Below are 12,068 nucleotides of genomic sequence, written 5' to 3' on the forward strand. Positions count from 1 at the left end.
GTTTTTCTGGCTTAATATGCACTGCTTGGGCATGCTCTTGTGTGAAATGCCAGTGTTCTAAAGTCCACAGGCACATTCGCGCTCCTCTTGGACAGTTTTCTCTGCCGGAGACTTGCTTTCGCCATGTCCACATTGATCTGGTTGGACCATGGCCAGTCAGTCGCAGGTTCTCTTACATACTGACATACGTCGATCGTTTCTCTCGTTGGCCTGAAGCCGTTCCAATAGTGGATATTTACGCTGAGTCAGTTGCTTGAGCTTTCGTTTCTAACTGGATTGCTTGCTTTGGTGTCCCAGCTAAAATAACCACTGATCGTGGATGCCAGTTCGAAGCTTCCTTTTTTTTTTTTTGGTGAATTATCACGATTCCTAGGCGTTCACCACATTCGTACAACCAGCTACCACACTGGTCGTACGTTTTCACAGGCAACTGAAGGCTGCTCTACGTGCCACTCCTGATCCACAGTCTTGGACAGAATTCCTGCCTATCGTTCTTGGTTGTTGCACTGCTGTTAAAACAGACTTAGGTTTCTCCTCTGCTGAACTCCTTTACGGTACCATCCTGGCACTCCCTGGCACAATGTTGGTGACAAACAATTTGTCCCATCCTGATCCAACATTGTATATCACCAGGCTTTGCTCATATTTCTCAAGTCTTCCACCCATGCATCTGCGTGACCAGTCTATTCCCTCTCACTCGCACCAGACATTGACAGATTGACTCATGTTTTTGTTCGGGATGATTCTGTCAAAGGACCTCTCATTTCTCCTTATAAGACTTTTAGTCTCGACATCAATGGTCGGGCAGGGACCGTGTCGGTCAACAGACTTAAAAGGGCACATTTTGAGGTGTCCACACCCTTCGATGACACCCCAACCACGCCCACTTTTGATCCTTTACAACCACCTGCACATGCACCTTTGACCACTCCATCACCTCCACCTCCACCTACGTCGCCACTACCTAACACGAACAAACCCTATGTCACCAGGACAGGCCACACAGTGCATTGGCCCAAAAAACTCACTAGAACTATTTACATCTAACTTTTTTCTTTTTTCTTCCTGTGACAGACAATTGTTTTCTCATGTGCTGAACAATACCAATGCCTTGTCATTGAACTCTAAAATATTTTGTGCATGCGCCTTTTACATTGCTTGTGATTATTTTTTCTCAATTTCACTTTTTGTATTGTATTTTGTACCACATCTTGTTGTTTGTGATTGGTGGCCATCTTTGCTTTCTTGTGCATGCTTCAGTCATTCTAATTTTCGCACTGGCGTTCTCAGAGGGGGGGGTCCCTGTAGCATGATACAAGAAGCCAGTGCCATTTTGTGCGAGATCTCGCCAGCGGCCATTGCCAGGTCCAAGACAAGAGCGAGATCTCACAACCATGTTTGCTATGCACTAGACCACAGCAAGGCTCTCATGGGCAACATCTATTTAAGGAGGGCGTATTGAGCAACTCGTTCTCTTCTCTCGCTTTGGTGCTCACGTTGAACAACACTGCGGATTCTTAACTCGCTCTAACTTTACCCGTTATCTCCAGAGGTAATGTACCTCTCGCGAATGGAGCTAATGAACTATGTGCTGACATACAGATGGTCGTCGGGAGCAAACCCCATGAGACGAGAACCAAATAAACAACCATTAATTGCATCCGCTTGTAAGCCTCTTCTTCTTTGAGTTCCAGAATCCTAAGACTGCAAAAAATAATTGTAATGGGAGAAGGAAGATACCCCACAGGTATCAGGAACCTTCTAGTCCCATTATTCCTGTTTAAAGTTTGCTAAAAAAATTTTCAGCATATGTCGATTGTAATTTTTATATGACGAAAGAAGTTTCCATCAGTGCTGGGTACATTCAGCGTTTGCTCTTATGTTGGATGTCTTTTCGATGCTAATGGAATTGTATGATACCAAAAGTGCCAGGTTGGTATCTTTAGGATGGTGACAAGCAGAGTACTAATCATTTTGTGACATCATATGTCAAAGTCCCATTTTCATATCATAGGAGAGATGATATTCGAAGACATATTTTTCGAATATTTTTAAAGTAAATCCGAAAAAAAGAAAAAACATCAGTTGGATGTAACCGAGACTCTAAAGAGATTTCATGTGACAGGATATCACTCATGACTCATTCAATATTGTAACTGATGGAGGACGGCAGTGATCTGGCAGAAACGTAAGCATGCCGGGCGAAATGCTTTGCGGTATTTTGTCTGTCTTTATGTTCTGAGTTCAAATTCCGCCGAGGTCAATTTTTGCCTTTCATCCTTTTGGGGTTGATAAATTAAGTACTAGTAGCATACTGGGATTGATCTAATTAACTTAATCCCCTCCCAAAACTTTCGGGCCTTGTACGTAGAGTAGAAAAGAATTGTAACTGATGGGTACTAGCTGTACTCCGAATCCTTGCAAAACACTTGATTGCCTTGGAATTAGTAATCAAAAGAGACACAGGAGGAAATGCAGTGACGGGGATTTCTATCAACAATATGACCGAGGGAAGAAAGCTTGTTGCTTTTTAGTATATAAGTACTCTAGGAGGGAGCTTTTGCCCGCTGATTGCATGAATAATCGCTGTTAATCTTAGTCTTTCATTAACCCTACAATATTTCTATTTAGTGTACAGAACGTTCCATAGAGGTTCTTCCGTCAACTATGTTGTTGAAATTTAAGGCTGTCGAGCCTTTTTAAGATCACTAATGATAGATGTGATGTGAAAACAGATTTACCAACTATTCCTCGTGGAGTTTACCGCTTTTCTCCGGGTGTACACAGCAGCTGGTGTTACAAGATGGAGGAATAGGTATCATACGTGGACAATGAGATTAAAGCAGTTTTCACTGTGGGGCTGAAGTGGACTGGGAGTATAGGATCAGTGACGTCACGGGAACGGCCGAGGGGCCTTTCTGAAGGAAAGGAACGAAGTAAGTGATGTGAGCAGAAGGATGACTACTATGGACCTTTTTTGCTTTGGGGTTGATGGGTAGGATGGACACGGTGGCAACGTGGGTTGAGATGAAATGGGTAGGACTTCTACGGATATATCCTGGCTGGAAAGGATAGACGTTACAAGAGGACCTGCAAGGTAGGTGAATTACGCTCCCACCCCAATTACCACAATAGACAAAAACAAACAACCATCACATGTTTATCTGTAAAACAAAGGCAAAAAAGGATAAATATCTTTAAATGATTTTCATAACTTACTTTCAGCAAAAGAGTATAATATTCGATATCCTTTTTCGAGCCCTGTCTTAGAGCAGGATATTCCCAATCTACATCTAAGCCATCAAATTCCCATTTCTTTAAGAAATCTACAGCAGAATCGACAAAAGTTTTTCTTGATGCAGGGGTGCTTGCCATGTTACTAAATTTTACGGAACCGAAATTCCAACCGCCCACAGATAAAAATGACTTTATACGGGGGTAGGTTTTTTTCAATTGGTTGAATTCCCAATACCTGGAAAGGAAATTATTAACTTACAATACATACAAGCATGTACTTTAATGCAGTCATATATACATATATATCTATGGCATTATTCTACTTATGTATGTTACGCTGGGAAATAGTTATTTGATGGTAGAGGCAAAGAGAGAGAAAGGGAACGAAAGAACAGTGTTTACTGGAAGGAACGTGGTGGCAGCGAGAAGCAGAAAGTGAATCAACTTACAGACATATAACCACACATACACACACGTGTGATATACTGAGAACTGTAGGCGGAGTTTATGCGGTAGTGAAGTCATCGATTAATAAAGGTGATGATTGTGGTTGTCATGAGATGAGGGCAGAAAAAGCGAAGTTTTTCTATTGAACGAATTAATCTCTTAACATTAATTTCTTAATGCATGTGCTGTAGAGCAATTACCTTTTTATCTGCTAATATGATCCTTTCATATTTGTTTATTTATAAAATCATTCTTCTGTGGTCTATCTGTTTAACACTCTAACTGTGCAACGAAATAGGAGACGGGAAATTTACATTACTCACAAGAGATGTGCATGATAAACTATGGAATGGACTCAAAAGCATTATCTATGAGAGATATATTTATTTAAATTTACCATTCGTTTGACAACTGATTATAAGTACGAAAGCAGACTAGGGATCGGTAACCACCAGTCTTCTGTTCGGCACGCAGACAAGAAGAAAACCAATAAGCTAACAATCCACATCAGGGGCCTTGAAGACCCAAAATAACCCATGCACCATCACGTGGAACATCGTTGAGTCGTCTACGTTATACATTAATAGTTATATATTAATACAATAATTTGTTTAGCAGAAAGAAATTCCACCGACCTATGAGACGCGTCCACTCACTCAGACATAAATACATACACAACCACATGCATACAAATACACACACACACACACACACTGAAATTACCATATGCTCTTCCCTCGGGCGACTCCCGAGTGGCATTCAACAACACCAGAGACCTTGGAGTAATTGTTGATAAAAATCTAAGCTGAAGTTCCCACATAAACAGCAAGGTTGACTTGGCCTGCAAGATGTGCTCCTGGATTCTGAGAACTTTCCGGTCTAGAGATGCCTACCCCATCGTCATTCTCCTCTCTATTTTTACCTGATCCCACCTTGAATACTGTGGCCCACTGTGGTCCGCTCATACGAAGCAACTCGTTATGAAAGTAGAAGCATTCCAGAGGTCAATAACAATAAAGATAGACGGCATGAGAGGTATTGAATATTAGGGTCGACTAAAAAACTCGATCCCTCCTCTTTCCAACGCCGCCGGGAGCGTTACATTATTTTTGTGATGTGGAAAATATTCCACCAATATTGCACAAATGATGTTGGCATCAGTTTTAAAATCCAACCAAGACTTGGCCCCTGTGCTATCTGCCCACTACAAAAATCGAACTCAGGACACATAGCAACATTATGTCACAATTACTTTACCTCAACCGGTCCAGCTCTCTTTAATACCATACCAAAATACGTCAAAACGGAAACGGATCCCATAAAATTCAAAAGTTCTAAGTCAAGTTTTGCTTATGGTCCATTCAAGTGGTGAGTTCTTGTTGAGTGAGTTGTATCCAGGTATGGGTGGCTTATCTGGTATTTCTTGAAGAAATCTGTCCAGACTCCGTTTAAAGGTGATGGGATCTTTGTCCTCTTTAATCAGTTTTGGGACAATGTTAAACAGGGCAGCGCCTGTTGAAGAAAAAGAAATTATGTTGCAGTCTACCTATATGTTGTGATCCTGAATTAGGCAGGGATGTATGGCCTGTGGTCCCAGCCATGGATGAACCTTGCCACTAATGTTCAGGTCGTTTGGGCAATGCTGGCAGTATATTCTCCACATGATGTACCGCTCGTGGCAGCACTGGGAGAGTTCAAAGCTTTAAGACGGTCTAAGTAATCGAGATCAGTCATGCTCTTAATTCGTTCAGTGAATGCCCTCTGGGGTGATTCAATTTTCAAGATGTTTTGTTTTGTATAAGGAGACCACAGGGAGCAGCAGTATTCGAGGTGTGGCCGTACAAAGGAGGAGAAAAGTGGAATGTTGACACCTTGTTCTCTGGAGCGGAAGATTCTTAAGATCCAGAAGCTCATCATACGAGCTATATCGACCTTATTGTTGATGTGGGCACTCCAACTGAGATTGTTATCAACAATTACACCCAGGTCTCTGATATTATTAGATGCCGTGAGCGGTTCCCCTGAAGGAAGAGAGTATGGCTGTTTTAGTATGGACTTTCTTCCCAAATGCATCAGCTCAAATTTTTCCTCATTCAGTTGCATTTTGTTTTTATCTGCTCATTGACTCACAGTATATAGATCAGGCTAGAGTTGAGTTCGGTCTTCTTCATTGATGATTTGCTGGATCTTAGTGTCATCAGCAAATATTTTCGCTTTGCAGTGATTTACGACACTGGAAAGGTCGTTTATGTAAATTATAAAGAGGAGCAGGCCCAAGATAGTTCCCTGAGGGACACAACTGGTGACTTTTGCTGGGCTTGAGTGGACTCCACCGACCACAACTTCTTGTGTTCTATTCGCTAGGAAATACTTAATCCAGTGAAGAAGTTTTCCACGGATTACATTTGCCAATTTTGAGAGAGAGATAGTGTGTGTATCATCATCATCATCATTTAACGTCCACTTTCCATGCTAGCATGGGTTGGACGATTTGACTGAGGACTGGTGAGCCAGGTGGCTGTACCAGGCTCTAATCTTGATCTGGTAGAGTTTCTACAGCTAGATGACCTTCCTAACACCAACCACTCCAAGAATGTAGTGGGTGCTTTTACGTGCCACTAGCACGAGGGCCAGCTTAAATGGTGTTTTTTATGTGCCACCTGCACAGGAGCCAGTTCAGTGGCACTGGCAATGACCTCGCTCGAATGTTTTGTTCACGTGCCACTGGCACATATAGTAAACTATAAATAAATATGATGGTAGTTTCTTAGAGTCTGAGAAAGAGGGTTCTGCAATTTCTTTCTTTATGGCGATCAAATGCTTATACTGTATATAAGCTCATTCCCTCCGAAAAATTGACAGTATCTGAACAGGGGCACAGTGAACCACACATCAGGTTTTGAAGGGGTTGCTGAGCAACATGAGATGGAGTGTTTTACTCAAGAACACAACACACCACCCGGTCTAGGAATTGAAACCATGATCTCTGATCAACACCCAAACCAAATATATATATATATATATATGTAGTGAATCTTGCATGCATAAAGTGGATTCGATCCACCATAGCTAAATTTAAATTAACACTGCAACAGAACTTCTCCCATGATGGAACAATGGTTTTTCTCTGACAGCAGTTTTACATTTCCCAGATGCCTTTATCTAGGCCGAAATAATGTCTTCACTACTTGACCCTTTCTAACCTCTTCTACTTCACCAAAAGCTAGAATAGAGATAACAAGACCACCAGCTAAATCTATTGTTCTCAATGATATATCTATCCTTCTGGATAGTTATATAAGCAATCACACCCCAAGCAAAAATCAGTTAGTCACCAGTCGGTGACGACTCAATGAGGTCTGGCTGACCAACCTTGGTCAGAAGGAGAAAGCAACTGTGAGACAACAACCTACAATTCTCTCTAGCTCTAATTCTCTTCTGTTACAACATCATTCTATCTGTCTCAGCAATTACTACTAAACAATGAAGAGAGCCCAAACACAAACTTTACTTCGCATGCTTTTGGATGTATCATCACTTGCCCATCGAGGCAAGGTATTTTTCAATGTAACGGTAAATAAATACTTTCTTAAAACTTCATGCATTGTTCATCTTTCACATCTTACAACATTCAATTATAACAAATCTTTATCATCACAACAGCCGACTCCAATTCATAATAATGTTTACAATTCAATTTCACCTGTTACAATTGGTAACCACACCAAAATAAAAACTATGCCATTACATGGAGAAAGCCTTTAACAGGGTCCCCCAATCCCTTATCTGGTGGTCAATGACATGCAGCATGTCACTGGCATTCACATATCAAGCCCAGGATTATGTGAAAAAGTGTGAAGTCAATTGACTTTCTTCAAAAAAGTATTAAAAAATTATTTGGAAATGATAAAGGGAAACAAATTGTAAATTCAGATTGTCCATATTTCAAAACCATGAATTAAAAAAAAATGGGTGGGTGATTTTTTTTTTTACATAATCATATCAATTCCATTATGCAGAAGACAGAATGGAAAAAGAAAATTGTGAAAATTCGTACAAATACAAAAGTTTTGAGGGTGTTTTAGCACATGCTTGCATCATAATTCAGTTGCCTTGATGTGTGCAGTGCACATCAAGGCAACACGGTGGAACAGGGGCAGCCTTAGAATCTCTGAGGCCATCCTCATACACCAAAAGAAACCTAAGATCGACAATAGAAGGGAATTACAGAAAGCTAGCTGGTTGCTATAGCAACACCCTTCTGCACATCTACACCCCACACACGCTCACATCGGCAACATTCATCAGTTTCTTGAAAATGGGGTCATAACCCTGAAATATTGAATACAAGGTAAGACTACATTAATTCACATATTTGTTTTCTTGTGTTTTACCTTGCATTTACTTTGCATTGTTTTGGCCTTACCCACGATCCTTTATACAATATATTCTACATAATGCTTCATAGTAATTATTCCATTATAATATATATATCACTGTGACCGACCAGGCTATCAGATGTTGCTACACATCGCTGGTCACAATGCGCTTCGCATTGTTTTAGTCTTCGGATGACGCCACCCCGCTGGCTAAGTGAGCAGGCCAACAGAAGAAAGAGTGGTGAAAGAGTACAACAGGGATCACCACCCCCTGCCGGAACCTCGTGGAGCTTTTAGGTGTTTTCGCTCAATAAACACTCACAATGCCCGGTCTGGGAATCGAAACCGCGATCCTACAACTGCGAGTCCGCTGCCCTAACCACTAGGCCATTGCGCCTCCACAATATATATATATATATATTTGGTAAATAGCAGGCACAACCGCAATGATAATTGTAGTAGTTGTAGTCAGGATTATATGCCGGTGAAATGTGCCCTCTGTTTATTTTCTCGTGTTCCTTTCTGTTGAAGAGCATAGGCTTGAAACGTAAAAGACTTTCTCACCTTCCCGAGCATTAAACTGATACACCTGCTTGTTGTTTATGCACCTGTCTTCGTCGTGTCAACATTTCACTTTTCTTCTTCTTTGTACAGCCACACCTCGAATACTGCTGCCCCTTGTGGTCTCCCCATGCAAAACAAAACATCTCGATGATTGAATCACCCCAGAGGGCACTCACTAAATGAATTGAAGGCATGACTGATCTCGATTACTGGAACCACCTTAAAGCCTTGAAACTCAGTCAGGATTATATGCCGGTAAAATGTGCCCTTACTGAAATTTTCCGAGATGAAATAACTTTGGCTTTGAAGGACTCTCTCGAGGAGAGAGTATTCTCTACCAAAGTATGTAAAAACCACCAGATACGGTCTTAAAAGCTGTTAACGAAATTGGTGACAAGTATTTACAACAATGTGATGAACCTTCATACAGGCAGATTAACGCCTGTCTATATGCTCTGGCTACTACTGTAAAACATACATAAAACAACAAAGAAAGTACCATCATGGGTTTTGAAGAGAGAGAAAAAGATAAATGGTTTACAAAAGACCATCAGTCATGTAATGATGCTTATTGTGTGCAAACAAGCAAATCACAATACGTCCCACCAACAGAAAGTAAAGAAGGAGAAAGAAATGATGTTTGGAGACAGCAAAAAGAGGACACTCGCTTGCAAACTGATTACCCTCAAGTAGGAGTTAAAAGCTGTCAGTGAAAAACTCTGACATCAGAAGAGAATAACCAAGAGAAGAACAAAAAACAAAAAAATTAACTGCACCTAGACAGAAGTATACAGAGACATGAGAGGAAGAGCAGTAAAAATCACAGAAGCTCCTTCACGTGAAGACATAGACTCCTTCTGGAGGAAAATCTGGAGTGAAGAGAAGGCATTTAACCAAGATGCTCTGTGGCTGGAAGAAATCCAAAAAAGTTATTGCTCCTGCGTTACATCCAAGACATACAACATTGATGGTGAAACTCTTGCAACAGTGATCCAGAAACTCCAGAATGGAAAAAACACTTGGAAGAGACTTGGTTGTTAGATATTGGTACAAGAAGCTAACATTCTACCGACATTCTGTGGACAACTGCTTCGAAACCACCAGCTTCTATATTCAGACTATAAATTCATATTCATACCAATAATAATTGGAGCATTAGGTTTTGTTAGTAAATGCTTAAAGGAGAATCTGGATAAACTGGGATTTTCAGAAAGAGAAAACGACTAACTAATTCGTACATTACAAGTGCAATCTGTGAGTGGAACAGTAAAAATATGCAAGACTTTTCTCAAGTTTCAAATGCAAATTTGTCTGTGTTAACTACATCCCAAAGATGGAGCCTTATATCTTTGTTGGAAACCGGCTCCCTCCTCAGTGGAGGATTTATAATAATTAAAAATAGAAGAGACACACATACACACAACTTCATTCACTGAAAATCAGTGAAAAAGAGAATACCTACACTGAATGATTGAGAAATCTGCAGTTACTCTATCCAGATTACAAGATCAGGCTTATACCTGAAATTATTGGGGCCCTGGGATATGTAACAGACTGCCTAAATACCAATCTTGAGAAATTAGGCTTCTCAAAGCCAGAAAGGAGAAAGCTAATTCAAAGACTATAGATCCAATCTATTACTGAAACTGTAAAAATCTGTGAAACTTTCCAGAAGTTTATCATTTAAATATATATGAGCATGTCTAGATATTCAACTATATGCATGAGAATACATACATACAAATCTGCACACATACATACATGCATACATACATACACACACACATACACACACACATACACACACGCACACATACATACATACATACTCACATACATACAAACCTGTTGATGTTGTTGAAATTCCAATGAAGGAGCCTTGGATCTATGTTAGAAACCGGCTCTTTCTCTATTGGCTAGAAATCTTGAAATAAAAATGAATAATGACATAAATATATAGTTGAATGTGAAAATATGTTTGTGTGTGTGTAAATGTATCAATGTGTATATAATCAATGTTTACGTCTTTGTGAAACAATAAGTCCAACAATTTGAGAAAGGTATTTAACACCCCATATTTATAAGGAACAAGAAGATAAAGGAACAAAAACAAGGAAAAATACCGATGGATTTATTTGTTGTGAAAATGTTTTGTAGCCTCTGTGAATTGAAAAATCTTATAGTTGGTGAATCGTTGAAATGTGTTGCACTTTCAACTTTAATAGCCTTTCTTCAACAAATTTGAAGGCATATCTCCATCAGCTAATCTTTGCATTTAAACAAATATTTGCTGATTGTTTTGTGTTTTTAATTAATTATTTCTGCTTAATTATTTGTGATTTTGTCACAAGACCTGTAAATTTGAGGGAGAGCTGTTAGTCTATAACATTGACCCCAGTCCTTGACCTTGACGGGTACTATATTTTATAGATCCTTGAGAAATAAACAGCAAAGTTGACTTCAACACGATTTGAACTCAGAACGTAATGACACATAAAAAATAACGCAAGACAATGATGGTTTCAAATTTTGCCACAATGCCAACAATTTTTGGGGAGGAGATAAGTCGATTATATCGACCCTAGTGTTCAACTAGTACTTATTTTATTGACCGCAAAGGATGAAAGGCAAAGTCGATCCCAGCGGCATTCAAACTCAGAATGTAAGGTCGGAAGAAATGTTGCTAAGCATTTTGCCAGGCGCGGTAACGATTCTGCCAGCTCGCAAAACAAATAATGCCATGTTGTTTCCAAATAGTCTTCACAAGAACACTTGATTCTACACGACCTGTTTGTTATGAAATATAGTTTATGTGTGTATGTGTGCCTCTGTGTGTTTTCCCCCACAGCCGAGCAATGGTGAGTGTCGCATACACATATGCATGCGCGATTGGGTACACATTCATTAATTTGAAACTGGGACTTCCCTTCTAGCTACATTATTTTTTCTAAGTAACGACGGAGGAAAATCTCAGCTTTGAATAAACAAATAAACACTGTTATATGTCTTGATGACTACTTCCATTCAAATGTTCAAAAACACTTGTATGTGTGTGTAAGTGAGAAAGGGAAAGGAAGAGAAAAAGAGTGTGGGTGAGTGAGACAGACACTACGGGGATCCATTTAGACTTACATTCCTCTTGTCCAGGTTCCGTTGATATCATTATATTCATAATGAATTATTTTGTTATCTTTCAAAATAGCAAAACCAAACGCTATATGTGTGCACAAAGAGGCATCCATATTCTTAACTGTATATTTCATTCCAGTGGGTCGGTATTGAGACCAGTTGGTATAGTAGCACCAGACACGAGCGTTGTTTGGAATATCTGAAAGAGAAAGCAAAGTTCCAAATGTCAAATCAACAATAACAACCACGACGAGGGTTTCTTACGAAAGATCAATAAATCAATTACCTGTTAAATATGGACTCGGGTTGATG

General features: G+C 39.9%; 1 protein-coding gene across 2 annotated transcripts in view; it reads right to left on the reverse strand.

Moving 5' to 3' along the window:
- The window catches only part of LOC115232353 (chitinase-3-like protein 1), a 52,692-nt gene that overhangs the window by 23,004 nt on the left and 17,620 nt on the right, over positions 1 to 12,068 (reverse strand). For both annotated transcript variants that reach the window (XM_029802191.2, XM_036512224.1), the window contains 2 exons: positions 11,760 to 11,955; positions 3,220 to 3,472 (listed from right to left, as the gene is read on the reverse strand). In XM_029802191.2, the coding sequence (XP_029658051.1) occupies positions 3,220 to 3,472; positions 11,760 to 11,955 (449 nt within the window). The remainder of the gene's footprint in view (positions 1 to 3,219; positions 3,473 to 11,759; positions 11,956 to 12,068) is intronic.

This window comes from Octopus sinensis, linkage group LG2 (assembly GCF_006345805.1).
Source record: "Octopus sinensis linkage group LG2, ASM634580v1, whole genome shotgun sequence".
NCBI lineage: Eukaryota > Metazoa > Mollusca > Cephalopoda > Octopoda > Octopodidae > Octopus > Octopus sinensis.